At 25.9% G+C, this 15,729-nt stretch overlaps 1 protein-coding gene across 2 annotated transcripts in view; it reads right to left on the bottom strand.

Annotated features, from left to right (window-relative positions):
* Positions 1–15,729, bottom strand: part of LOC112687137 — a 141,401-nt gene that overhangs the window by 111,504 nt on the left and 14,168 nt on the right. Inside the window, exons 1-2 of one of the 2 annotated variants that reach the window (XM_025559695.1) lie at positions 12,478–13,127; positions 2,019–2,097 (exon numbers count right to left, since the gene is read on the bottom strand). In XM_025559695.1, coding sequence (XP_025415480.1) covers positions 2,019–2,076 — 58 coding nt within the window. In that variant the 5' untranslated portion in view covers positions 2,077–2,097; positions 12,478–13,127. Of the gene's footprint in view, positions 1–2,018; positions 2,098–12,477; positions 13,128–15,729 lie in introns of those variants that run through there. The other variant, XM_025559696.1, reaches the window with a different exon arrangement.

Genomic DNA, 15,729 nt, shown 5'->3' with positions numbered 1-15,729 from the left:
GGCTGAAGACCGTGTTATTTCGTGGGCTTTTCCTCTACTATCTTTAGATCAATAATATTTTTCAGTTAAAAATATAAAATAAATATATTTAAACACTATACAAAGTTCAAGTTCTATCAGTGAATTTATACACCTAATAAAGATAGCTAGCAAAAATAACAAGTATTTATTTTTATTTTTTGGTAAAAAACCAACTCATTCCGACATTTTGATAAATGATGTTTGTTTTACTTCTTGTCAGCCGTCGTCATAACTTTAGAAATCGTCTCCAGTAGAGGCTCACTTTTTTTACACCCGTGTTTCGCAATGAAATGTCCACAGCCTTTTCCACGGCCACCACAAGAGGAAAAAGATATCGGAAGTAATTTGCATAATCCTCGACACATTTCACCAGAGTTACAAAACAAAAAATAAAAAAATTAATAAACTGATAATAAAATTTTTTTATTTCTGCCAGTCAAACGTTTAAATTGAATTTTATATTAGAATAAATATAAATTTTCTTTGAATACAAAGTATTTAATACATCTGTATCGATGATTTTATATATATTTATACACTTGTAGTATATGATACAAATAATAAAATGTTATGATAATACTAAAGACATTAATATAAAATTTCAAGTTTTATTAGTTTCATTTTAGAAATAAACAATGAATACCAATTTAAAATAATAATAAAATTAAAATTAATACAAGGAAGGGGTATAATATTCACATATAAATCATAATATTATAAGGTTAATGTGTAAGTCTACACATATGGATAGGTAGGGGCGCATGTAAACTCCGCCAGAAAAATTGGGTTCATATAAACTCCGCCAGTGAAGAAAATCGAGTAGTAGTATAAAATTAATATGATATATTATTAAAAGTAATACATAATAAGTAAAAATAAGTGATTATTATTATTATACTATCATATAATATCATACCTCCATCTTATTTCACCAGACGCGTATTTAATATTTTGGTCATATTTGTAGTTGTTAAATACAACTAATAAATTATCTCGTTGACCAGTAATTAATTTTAAATTATTAATTTGTTGCAACATATTTCGTTCAATATAAAATAATATATACGGAGACTACGATGATTATGTTCGTCAAAGTATACTTTACGTATACCTTACCTACTGCCGATATTATCATAGGAAATACTGATTTCAGATAATATGAAGATAAAATTATTAATAAATGAATCAATGTGAATATACATCCACCTTGAAATCAATCGATCTAACCATGAAAATAATTTTATCAATTTCGACATACATCATCGCAATAGATATCAACGTATTTAATGTGAGAAGGCACATGGCAATTTCAACACTAAGCAGATAAACAAAAAAAAAATTGGCGGAATTGACATATAACCATTACAGGTAAAAAAAAAACTGGCCGAGTTTACACTAGACCTTTTATTACCTTTTTATCTTAACCGATATTCTGGCGGAGTTTACAATGGCCAATAGATAACAAAAAATAATAAGTAAATACCAATACTTTCGAATAAAGCATTGTCACCAAATCACACAATTTAAATAGGTACTCATTCTATTTTTCATCAAAGGTTGGTTTTTTTTTTTTTTTTTGGTGTACATTCTAATGAAATTATGCGTTTAGTGTTTACTTTAATAAGAGGTAGTGAACAATAAAATTAAAGGGTTGTAATAGTTGTGATGAAAAAAATGTACTCATTTTTAATACCCATACCCGCATATGGTCAGATTTCTTTAAAACGTTTTAATTTATTTTATGATTGGGGATCACATCGGATTTTATAAAAATGTTAGTGGATAAATGCATTATGGTTTTCATCGTCGTCAAGGCATAAATAATAACTGACGAAAAATGGTTTTTACTCCATTTATCAATAGAATAGTTGCATCAAAACATTGATTAAAACTAACTATCCCCATATATATATTACGTGGTAAATTAGGTTGTTACCTATAAGTTATGTTCACTATTATATATTTTATAACAGTGAATGACAGTTATTATGACTCACCATGTATCCTTTGGACTGCAACAGTTATTAGTAGCCCAAATACCGGAAGCACAATCATTGTGATTCAATTATCTGCACACTGTAAACAAAAAAATAATTTAGGACATTTAAAAATACATTTTTATTTCACTTTAATAACTATACTTTAAATGAAATATAATTAATTTTCATGAACAAAAACTTATTTATCTTAAATATATTGTTTGTTATATAATTCTATTTTTTAATTTTATACTTTTTCATAAACAAATATAAAATAAAATATATTTATAAAAATATAGCTTGTATACATATTAAACATTTCCATACAATAAATTGTTGTTAATTACAAATAACTGAAATACCAGTACTAATACAATTCCAAAGACACATACAAATAAATTCCGAAAAATTTTATCATTAGCGTCAAAACACTTATAGCCCCTGGCACAATCGGTGAAGTATATTTTAGTATTTTTCATTTCACCTGTTACAAACTTCCCCTGTGCATCTACTTCCTCTAACATTATGTTTTCCATCAGATTTAGCCAACGGCGTTTCATTTAACCCGAAAATACATTACATCCCTTCACATTGTGTACTACTCTTTATAAATCTATTTTTATGTGGACTCATTTTTACGAATGGTTTTTACCTTCATATTTCATTCAGACCTAATGTACATATAAATATTATACAAACATGAAAAAATACTAACGTATTAAAAAAAACACTGTGCTCCGTTACAAGCTCTTAAGTAAACTTTTTTTAAAGTATACTGGAAGAATGAAGGGGAATAAAAAAACATTTTAAATGTTACAAGATATTTTGAAGCTACACTTAATAATTGATTCAGATATGAAGGTATATTAATAAATATTTAGTATACATAGGCCAAAATTGAAGTGTCCTTTTATTTAAGTGTTTAAATAAACTATAGTTCTTTCTGTTATTATCATCCCATAAAATCATGCTTGTTTTAGAATATAAATCTGTCGGTTATAATAACAGTAGTCCACTACAGACTATGCTACTGATCTGACGAGAATCGCGAAGCCATTTACTTCAAGTGCTATTACCATTTCCTCCTAATCAAACGATGCCCATTTTCTCTCGTCACTGCTAGCGACAATAGCCGACAACCGTCTCAGTCATAATAATCAATTAAGCTACATGTGTGATGTCATTGTCGTTCTAGTTTAGTGTTCAGAATATAGTTTTTATTATATAAAGTTTTATATAAATTAGTGAGTTTAAACCACAATAACGATGTATGTGTAACAGCAGCAATAAGAAAAAATGTAAAAATGTATAAATTAAATATGAAATATATAATTTAATATAAAAAAAAAAATATTTTAACAAATTATTTAATCTTAAAGTATTTATCACTGATTTATTTTAAAGTTTCAAACACCATAACATTAAAAATATTCATATACCTAAACGAGAAAAACACAAAACAAAACGTAAGTAAAAATTACATATGTGTGATGATAAAAAGGGGTAAGATACACGGGTCAAGTGAAGTATAGGAACCAAGTAAGTCAAGTGAATTAGAAAAGGGTAATACTCTTGGTAATACAGATGTAAAGAATAATACACAATAATTTAAAACCAATGTAATGTAAATTTGGTTTTAAAAAATAATTAATAGCAAAATACAAATAAATCAGCCTCCATGTATAATTATAGTTACCTATAAAAACCAAATAATTTCGTCTCGACCAACTTTTAAGAAAAAAAAATCATATTCAAATATATTTCTTGGACTATTAATTAAATATTAACAGTAAATATGATTATTATTATAAAATATATAATGCTTCTATGAATATTTATTTAATATTTTTTGTAAAACATGATAATTAAACTCAATTGATTGAAACTCGTATAAATATTCCTATAGTTTAACAAATTTCTTAGAAATATCTGATTTCATAAAAAATAAATTTTATGACTTTCAGGTTAACTCCTTTTTCTGCTGACAGAAAAGTTAAACTGATAATGTATCTTGTATTTATTCACTTTTCAATCATTAAGTATTAAAATTGAAAATATTAGGAATTTTTAATCACAAAAAAGTTGCAGATTTTCATGATTTTTCTCGAGTTTTGAATTCAAATACATACATATATTATAAAACAAAAAAAGTCTATATTATATTCGATATAATTCTAAAAAAAAAGTAAGAAATTTATAAAGGGATCTTAATATTACATTATTAAGATTTTTTGATAAATCAAATTTATTTATCGACATTTTATGAAAAAAAGCTAAGAAACATATGTATTTCAAGCATTTATAAACAGCCAAAAAAATTTTAAATCTTTTGAATATTTTGAAAAATTTTATCATCCCTAGAAAGTGGTAATTTAAGCATTTAATGAACATTTAAAGTTTTTACGACTATTATTTTTTACTTTTTGATTAAAACGAAAAATAATAAGATTTTATTAAAATCCAACATGCCATAAATATTGCCATTCTTTTGTAATTTTTAGTTAATGTTGTCAATTGTATAAAAAACAGTGAAAAAAATCAAAAAATTACCTTAGGAGTTCACCAAAAGACAAAATTTTCTATCAGAAACTATCTCACCTTTAGATCATCGGAAGAATTCTTCAAGTCGATATTTAGTAGACAGACACAAACAATTAAATTAATAAATTAATAAAAAACACACATTAAAGTAAAATCAATATATTCCTCATTTAGTTCAATATTTAAAAAAAATTCTAGTAAAAAATAAATAGTTATTATTGATTAAAATATAAGCTTAAGTTAAAAATATATTTAAAAATATAAGTTAAAATATAAAGAAAGAACGAAGTCCAGAAATACAACAGAATATCGAGTTTAATTGTCCTTTGTTAACATGTATATGGCTATAATTACTTAGTTTTTCTTCACCTAATATATCATGAAGGATAAAAAGAAAGGGAGAAAAATGAGTCTAATTGAAAACACTCAGTTTGTTTGTATAAAACATGAATGACGCTAACTCGCCTTCTCCTACCCCATTATCAGTTTTCCACAGGCACACTCAGATTTAATATTAAAGAGTACTTACAATTTTGTCGTACAGTTTTTTACTCATAAATTTTTTTATAAGAAATAAAGAGTACGATACTATGACAATAAACTAAAAGTCATTAAAAAAAGGTAAAAGACTTGAAATGGTCTAACGCTAAGTTGATGTACTTTCAGTGTAGGGGAATAAAGTCTCGTTGAGAAGAAACCCCATTTATAACAAACCAATATACAAGTACATATATTTATAAATTAACAGAATTCATGAGCGGTGAAGATTAGGAAAATATATTTTTATTTTGTAAAAACATAATAATAACACCTTTTTTGTACACAAATCTTGATATTTACCAGTTAACTCTGTAATTTATTTAACATAATTTTTGAATAGTCATTACTCATTCATAATATTATACTTGTTATTTTTATTGGTCATTGAAAAATTGTCGAATAATATTTTCAACCAGTAAGTGGTAACACATGTATAATTGCAAATACAGACAAATCTTTTTATTAAATAATTAGAAAAAATAACTGTATCTTATTAGTTAAATTGTTACAACCACCATTAAACTCCATGTAAATAATATTGTAATGCATAAAATTCAGATTGGTTTTTAAGACCCATACCTCATACCGTTATTGGATTTGTAATATATATTCTTACGATGAAACAGCAGGTTACTCGGATACCAGACGAAACCAGTTTAATTGTCCTTGGCCTCTTGTATCCTATGCACGTATTATATAAATACACACACGCACGCATACACACATATATATGTATATATAAATAAAACCCAACATATAAGAATGAAGTTGTTTCGTATTCAATACATGCAGCTTTAGTTCCATATGTAATGCATACATACGACCAGTTCAATACACATTAATGAGGACATAATTTTTGGGGAGAAAAAAATACCGGTGGTAAATTGAAGGGGGTTTCCATCACTACATGGGTGGTCATATCAGATAAATTGTCATCAAACCCTCGGAATGTAGTTTACAACAGGCTTCCTACACTAATGATCTCAAGGATCCACTAATTCTCCAGGTTATTTTCATATCAAATAGAGTGGTTTCAAGTTTTCAACGATCATGTAATATACCTAGCTGATACACCGTCAGCAAGTTTGATTTTATCTTTGTAGATATAGTTATTTAAGTGCGTCATACTATGTTAATTTAAGGAAACATAGATTTTATCAGATATAACAAAACATATTTTAGTTGATAAAACCAAAAATAATAGGTAGTATAAATAAATAAATGGCTGCCAGTACTATTCTAAAAAAAAAAATAAACATATTGACTCAATCAATACTAAATAATAGGTCCTTGAATAGTTTCATTTTAACTATAGCAATATAAAGTCTAAATTAATACAAATATTGAAGTTAAATTTTAGATTTTTTTAAATGATAAACCTAATTCATTGCTTGGTTCAATTAATACTTTATAAAAACCTATAATGTATTTTGGTAAATAATTTAAAATGCATAAAATACATAAAAATACCAAATTTTTAGAAATTCAATACACAAATCAGGTGTTTATAAATTGTATAATTGTATACATAGGTTAACTCAAATACTCAAAACACTTACTCTTATTCTCATTCATGATTAAATAATGATGTAAATTAAAAATTTCTACATATATATATACAATATTTTAATAAGTAAAAAAACAAAAATATGACACCCTAAATTTTTTTTGGATATTTTATGGTAAATATATAAAATAAACTAATATTTTACTATAAAATCCTTTATGAATACTTGCTTCTTGCATTGGATGGGAATTAAAATAGTACCACCTTCATTTGAATCATTCATTTTTTTATTTATTTTTTTTTTTTAATAAATTATAAAAATAAACAACTTTATTTATAAAAAAAGGACGTCAAAATATTAATTAAAATTTAAAACAGTAACATTTTACGACTATAGGTATTATAAACTGAGATGACCTTAGCTTAATACTCACAAAACTATGCACCATGTATGAAAGTATAAGATTTCAAATAGTTAATGAGTATAGATGTAAATTAAAACTATTGGGCATTGTTATATCTATATAAAAATAAACTGATTGTTTATAGATAAAGAAACATTCAATATACCTAAATATTTATTTACAGTTAAAGTATTATTTCTCTAATTAAAACATAGAACATGAAAAAATAAAATAATATATAATTCTCATATTAAAATAATTGAATAATAACATTTTACTAAGGTACTAATCTCGAATTACACTTTAAATATATCAAAGAAGAATATTATTGAAACAAATTTTAGATGTTATTTAATTATAATTTCAAAATTACTAATTAGTAGGAAGTCAAAACTGGTTTTGAAATCCGTAATGGTACCCAGGAAAAATTTAAAACCGACTAATATATGAACCTTATTTTTACTCAAAACTCAAACTTGGAGAAAAATTAAACCCAGTTTTAACTCAAAACCTAGATTCAAATTAATATTGAAATGCAATTTAAAATGTTAATAAATCGTGAACTAATCTTATACAAATAAATAAGAAAATAAAGCGTTTATGTTTACTTTATTTTCGAAAAAACGGAAATTGGAAATTAAAGTGTATTTTTAATTTCTTTCATTTAATGCCGACAATTCCGATAGTCAGTAATAATTATAAAATGGTCAATTAGCCAATTTATTAAAAAAAAATCTTACATATAATCCATATGTAATTAAATTAATTTAGTTAAAAACAAACTTTGGTATTTGTATTTTCTGCAAAAGGAATAGTTTCTGAGGCTTTAGATGAAATTCCTTAAAACCATTCCTACCTAACAGCATTATGGCATACCTTATCATGAGAATAAGAAAACATAATATCAGGTTTTAACCCGGTAACCGGAGTCCGTGAAAAGTCAACCTACTTAATTCCCTGTTAATAAACATAGACACAAATAAGATAAACAACAATATTTTATATCAATTGCATTGTTTATATAAACTAAGGCCTCAATAAAAGGTTATTTAATAATAGCATGTATGAAAAAGTACGACATTAGAAATATAATATTATTAGAAAAAAGTAAAAAAGAACTTTTGGTTTTGATAATCATTTATAATTTAGACATATTGTTGAAAATATCAAAGTGACTTAACAGAAGTTTTAAATCAGTTTTCCATAGCATACAACTGTATCTAATCTTTAATATCTTTCAGTAGCATTCATTTTGATAATGAAAAAACTGCAATCTCTTACATGTTTTGTTGAAGATTATTTTCTTTGTTTATCATGAATAATTGAATTTCTTTGTTTATATCTCTCAGATATCTATAAACGAAAGGTTTCACTAAAGTAAATAATGCTATATAATATAAATAATATAATACCAAACAACTAAAAACTAAATATTGAATATTCATTTTTATATTGCTATATCTATATTCTTATTAAATTAATACACAATTAACAAAAAGAGTAAAAATTCTAAGTATGATAAAAACTTAGGAAATAACAATCCCAAATTTATTCAATACTATTCAATAAAATGAATTTGATAATTATTATTTTGTCAAACATCTGCGAATCAAAACATATTTTTAAATATATAATTTAACTTTTAACAAATTTAACATAAATTAAAGAAATTAATTAAATCAACAATAAAAGCAATTCAATATAGTTAAAAATGCATCATAATCATGCTTCTTATGTTCTCTTTTCGATTACCTATGGCTTTCTATTTGTGGACTAACTTAACCTAACCTACTATTTTGTTTTACATTATTTGACCAGTGTTATTTTTAGGATCTATTTATCATTTAAAGAGGCAATCTTTTACGCTTTATTTGAGATTTAAATCAATACTTCATTTAGGTAGGTACCAATTAATTTATATTTTTTATTAAAAACACATTTATAAACTGAAATTTCTAAACAAAACATGATAATTAAAAATCAATACCACCTTTTATACCTAGTTTAATATTAGAAATTATTATTAGAAAATTTGTGATAATACTAAAAATATAATTCAATACAAAAATAAAATTGTTTCATTATCATCTTATCAGTAATTTCATTTTAATATAACATATTTTCTTCCACAAATCAAAATCAAATACCTAATTATTTATAATATAAAATATCTATAAAATAACAGTATTTATCTAATTCAAAACTCTGAACATAATTTTTACAAATAGGATTAATATTTTTATTCACTTTTTTGTCAATTCAAAAATATTAACTGGTATGAAAGTGATTCCTATAATCACTAGAGTAGGTAAATCAAAGTATGCATACTTTTTTTTGGTAAATATCTACATTATAATTGTATAACTTAACTATAATTTGTTAACTAAGAATGTATAATAACAATGAAATAAAATGTTCCTTTGTCTAATTATTCATGAACATTATTATTAATATAGCTACTACAAGAAATAATGAAGGAATACAATTAATAATGTTACAGATAGAATCAACTGGTTAAGAATCTTTAAACTAATATATGAAGATTGGAATATTTATGTAAATACTTTTTAAATAACTTTATATAACAATCAATCCATTTTCTTCATACTCTACTAGGCACCTATGAACTACTATCAACAGAATTCTGTATGCCATATGAATAAATACTAACAAAAACAGTTAATTATGAAGTTAATCATAATAATATTGAAAATAATATGGACTGAATTTAACCATTTCAATAATGAGAAATTAAATATTAATTTGAATTCTATATAAAAAGTATCAAAAGTAAAGCATAATAAGTATAAATTCATATAAATTCATAATCAGAAAAATTAAAATATTGATATGATAGTAACAATTTGAATAGGAGCAATATATAATTAATTTTTATCAGAATCTAAAAGGAATTAAAATACTATAAATATTATTTTATGACTATACCATTGGCTATACCTATGCTTACATAACTAATTTTTAAAACCAATTCCAAATTAAGTTAAATCCATTACATTTTATAAGTAAATTCCTGTATGAAAATACAATTGGATAGGTAGGTATTGAAAAAGTCTTATAACAAATAAAAACATGAAAATGTACTATTCATGTTTATAACCTATTAGTAATTATTTATATTCCTTATGTTTGAGTTTAAATCAAATTATAACATATTAACATATTTTAATAAATTTTAAATCTTTAATTTTTAATCTCTTTGTCCCCGTCTTCGTCATATTAACTTATAGATTTATAAAATAGGTAAATTTGGGAGTAAATTCATAACAACTAATTACATAAATATTTTTTATTGAGATGGCTAAAATATACTGTATTGACATTTTAAACAAGTTTTTTATTTGATAAATGACTTAAATATTACACAATGGAACACACTCAGAGAATCACTGACTAAACACAAACTGGAAGCAATATCTTGGTACAATCTTATAAGTTAATAATATAAGTTAATAATGTATCTAATTATGTAAGAATAAATATTTTAAACAGCAATTTAACAATATCTATATTCCTTGCCATATTTTGAGTAGAATTAGATAAATCAATAAATAGTGAACAATTTGTTAAAACTTTTTTTTCTACACCAGTTCAGAATATTAAATATTTTATTATAATTTATTCAACCTGTAATATCCGATTAAGTAGTATAGTACTAGAGTCATTACATAAGTATACCATAGACTCCAATAAGAAATAGAAAAAAAACTAAAAAAAATTAAAAACTAATAACTCTCATTGACTTTATTCAGAAAGATTATTTAATCTTAAAAAAAGTATATTAATTTTGTGTAAATCTAAAATTATATACAACTGGAATACAATTTATAGAAAGACCTTAAGATCCCTTGACATGAAATACTCATTTCAATCATTGATATTTTTGCTCATCTGTTCAATATTGCTCAATATGGTAACTCATTTATTAATTTGTTAAAAATCATTTTTTGTGCTAGATAACTATGAATACAAATAATTATATTTCTATAGTAACTTAAATATAATAGCTACTAATAACTTTATACGGTATCAGATTTCTCATACTACAAAAAATAAAGACTTAACAATATACAATCTTCTTGCATCATAAGTATATTCCATTTTAAGTAGGTTAATCTATTTCAACTTAAATAGTAATAAAATAGTATTGTACTTAAATAACTAGCAAAAATAGATATCATGTATTCATGTGAGCATCTACAATTGAGAATATACACATTAACTATTGTTAATTTTTCATATAGCCAATGAATATACTATATAGAGTTATTTACTAACTGAATCATTAACTATAATTTAAGTATGATTGTGTGTTTATCTACCTATATAAGTACCATCCAGTGAACTAACCTACTGTAAACAAAAATCATAATTCTGATTACAGCTAAACATACTAGCGTACCTAAATATATCTAATGTTTATAAAAATAAAATACCCGATTATCTAAAAAATTCTTGTCACCAAGTATGAATCCTTCAGTTGTTTAATATCATATTTTATACATAAGTACGTATTTATCACAAATAAATACTGAAATAAAGACTTAGAGCAAGTGATAGAAAAATCTAACAATAGGTAGGTAGATAATAATCATAGAAAATTTACAAGTAAGTTTAAATCAAAGTTTAAAATCTACAAATATCATTAAATTTTATGTTTTTAACAGTTTAATCGATTGAAACAAATATAATAAAGAATTAATACTGAATTTAATACAAACATCACACTCATAATTTGTATCCAAATAATACTAATTACAATAAAAATATCATTATTTATTTACCTACAAATTATAGAGCTCCTATGGTTATGATAAAAGCTTGTTTACAATGAGTAGAAAAACAAGGAGGATGTATCTGGCACGTTAACCTTTTTTTTACCGGGTTCTATTGTTCCAAGATTTTTGCCCTACAGCTCACAATATTGATATTTATAGATATAAAATATGAGAATCAATAAACCATAAAATTATTTTTTAAATGATCATAAGCTTCAGTAAAAGGAGCATTTAGCTTAAAAAATTATATTTTCACATTTTACAAATTTAATTTGTGATTACTGTTTGATAGTAAAAATATATGAGGGCCTTAGACTTCAAACTATTCATTTGTATTCTTTAAAATATATTTCTCCATTTCCATGAAATAATTATTATTCATTACCGTAATCACAGATTAGATAGGTACATCAAACGAAGTCAATGGTATCATTAACCATTATTATAATAGCGTTATCTATTTTTATGTACATGGTACATAAACAAAACGAGAAGATAATAAATGGGTCGTTTATAGAGATAACAAATTGGTCATTTACAGCCACATCTATGAGCAGTGAACTCGTAGAATTTGTAGATAGATTACACATTATATTATAGAGGTATCCATTATTGGTCGGTACACAATTTCTCGAGAAAAAAAAAGCCTAAACTTTCAGTCAGACTTTGGTGACTGCAGTTAAACTCACTTTGACGGTCATCCGGCGCTGATGAGAGACAGCAGGTGTGTAACGATAATCTCAAAACTGGAAAAAAACACGCACTCAACACTACAGGAAACGCACTGAGAACCGAGAAACACTGGTTATGAAAAACGCTGGGCAGGATAAAAAAACGAATAACACACTACAACTGCAATGTATTCTTATGTCCGCGGTGCTATTAAATATTGCACATGGAAACGACACGCGTCTGCAAGAAAATTACCAACTCTATTTTTATTTACGGTTTTTCTGCGAACGCGAGACACGGCGGCGGCGTGGACGGAACTATGCAATGGCTGTTGTTGTTGCTGCTGCGTTCGAGAGATCGAATTCTTGCGGTCGTCTGCGGTTGACCGCATTCAACGACCGGAAGGCGATTTTTCTCTTTTACCACACAGCGATTGACAGCAGGTAATAAAAACGCGAAAACCGTTCGTCGATTACGAACACGCGTGTGTCGGTCGGACCTGAAAACAATCGAATACAATCAATGTGCTCAAGCCAGGCCGCACCGGACGAGCGCAGCGGAACAACGGGACGACATCTGCGCGCACACGGAATAGACGTCCACTCGGTCGCAGTAAACGAACTGGTGGTAGTGTCGGTCGGTCGGTCGGTCGGCTGCCGTCAACGGGCGAAGTAAGCGCGCGCGCACCGCGGTGGCTGCCGCCACCGTCGTCTTCGTGGTAGCCGGCACCTGCTGGCAGCTGCTGCTCGCGACGCACGCACGACAACGGGCGCGTCATGGAGGAGAAAAATTATTATTTCCATCACCCTCCCCCCGCACGCCCGCATCGACGTTACGGTCGCCACCGCCGCAACGATATCTCGTCCTTCCCTCCACACTCGGGGCCACCGACCGCCTTTGCGTCCTTTTCATATTTTACCCCTCGTCCAGCGTGCGGTTGTTTCCCCATTACCCGTACACAACTCTACATGCGTCAACATACATATTTATTATATCTTATTGCCGTCGCACTACAACTGCCGTTGAGTTCTTTAGCGCATCCAGTTTCGATAATAAATGTATTCAATTATAATATCAACTAAATATATTAATATATATATATATATATATATACATTTATAAATATATACAGTTGACTGTTAAACACTCGGCTGTTTATAGGTGTTCAATATTCATATAATGACTTCTGCATCCGATTCGCTTCAAAATTACTGCCGAGCTCAATCGCAGTTATAATAATAACCTATTTCGTTATTGCCGATAAATCAGGTGAACACGAACGATTATTGACCGTAGAAAATATGATATGAAGTCACTTTGGTACCAAGAAATAATACGATAGTTTTAAACGTAAGTCGGAAAATATTCAAAATACGAACCATTAAATATTCCATTCATAATATAATCTACACTATATACTGATATACAGTGGCGTACACTCGATTTTCTTATGGAGCGGGTATTAGATTATGCACATAGTTTTTATGTCAATATCTAACGTCTATTTTTATACTTCTTCGGACGAAAAATAAATGTTCTTATGATTTCATCATAATTGAAAAATTCTACATTTTATACACACGTTAAAATATTTTTTATTCTAATCAATTTAAAACTGAATTTTTTTTATTTCTTATAGCCCTTGGAAGAGATTTATCCCGACCCCCCAACATTATTTTTACATCACTGCTGACATATATTTTTAACACCAAATTTCATAAACAAGATGATTCAATAAGATTTCTTAAAAAAAAATCTTGGAAACTATCCAAAATTTTTACAAGACTAATTTTACAGACTAATTACCTATGAAATTCGTTATATTATTAATATATTTTTATTCACTTGGTCTTTCAAGTTATATGTAACAGCTAATTTTTCTGGTTGAAATAGAAAAAATAGTAAGACGTATTCATAAATTTTAGAACTATCAAAATGGTGTTCGTTTTGTTGTTTATCTCAAAAAGAGAACATTTTTCAGAATGGTATTTTTTAATATTTAAACGAGAATCTATATTTTTATTTCATAAACTTGATTGATAAACAGTTTATATAGAGATATATAAATAAATAGTAATAATATGTAATGCACCTAAAGTATGAAAGATTCTGTATAAAAATAAACGTCTTGTAAAACATAAATTTCGATATTGTGTAAGAAATAACTCAACTTTAATTATGAATCAAAATTTTATTTGTTAATGGAATATTATTTTTTAAAAGTTCTAGCAAAACTTAAATAGTTATTCACTTTAGTATACTATTTAGAAGTTATACCTAAACCTATTTTTATAAAAATATAAAAGTTTAATGCTATCAGTTGACAGTTTTTAATAAAAAATAAAATAAAAAATATTGAACAGTTGAAATTATACATAGTTGTAAAACAAACCACTAAAATAACAAGTTTTATCTTTGGCAGTATTAAAAATGTGTGTTTTTTTATTTATACTTCTCTATAGCAGAGCCAAATCACCAAATTATTTATGCGATTTTGGGACCAATTCGAAGATCAATGTACAAAGTTTTTCAATTTTTTAAAACATTTATTGCCTACAGCACTTTCAGTATTTATATTTATTTCCAATAAGCAATGTTAAAAATTTCATAAACATCAGCCAACATTTGATGGTTAATAATTCGTCGTATTAACACAGAACTGTAATATTTTTAATACCAATTTATATTAACTTCAATTTATATCAATACTACAATAAAAATATAATCACCGTTTAGAAGAGAGGGGAGAAAGATGAATAAATAATGATTTGTACTATAAAGTATTATTTACCTACCGAGACTACTAGACTTATAGATAAATTTACTCCATAGAAATAATTAAACTGGTTAACTATCCAGCCTTGCTACAGTCACAAATAATGTTGAATTAGTATAATATAGTCCATGTATAATTAAAAATATACGAATAATAAATATTATGATACACTTTGTAATATATTGGTTATCTTTTACAATACCTAATTTATTTTATATTTGAAATATACATAACAATAAAACAATAAAATATTTGATAGACATTAAACTTGTAATTAAATAAGAAAAACATAATGTAACCTCATATTTTTCAAGCTACTAATGGTAATGTTACGAAGTATTGTTTTTCTATACTTACTTTTAAAAATAATTTTTTTTCAGTTTAGAAGATATATATTTACTAATATGTATAATTTTACGCAAAAAATTAAATAATTTTTTCTGTAAATACTTTTTTTCGAAGTTTTCTATAAAAATATGATATTAAAGTTACA

This window comes from Sipha flava, unplaced genomic scaffold, assembly GCF_003268045.1.
Source record: "Sipha flava isolate LNK unplaced genomic scaffold, YSA_version1 333_pilon_pilon, whole genome shotgun sequence".
Classification (NCBI taxonomy): Eukaryota; Metazoa; Arthropoda; class Insecta; order Hemiptera; family Aphididae; genus Sipha; species Sipha flava.
The sequence above is the reverse complement of the archived record's forward strand: the minus strand, read 5'-3'. Positions and strand labels throughout refer to the sequence as shown.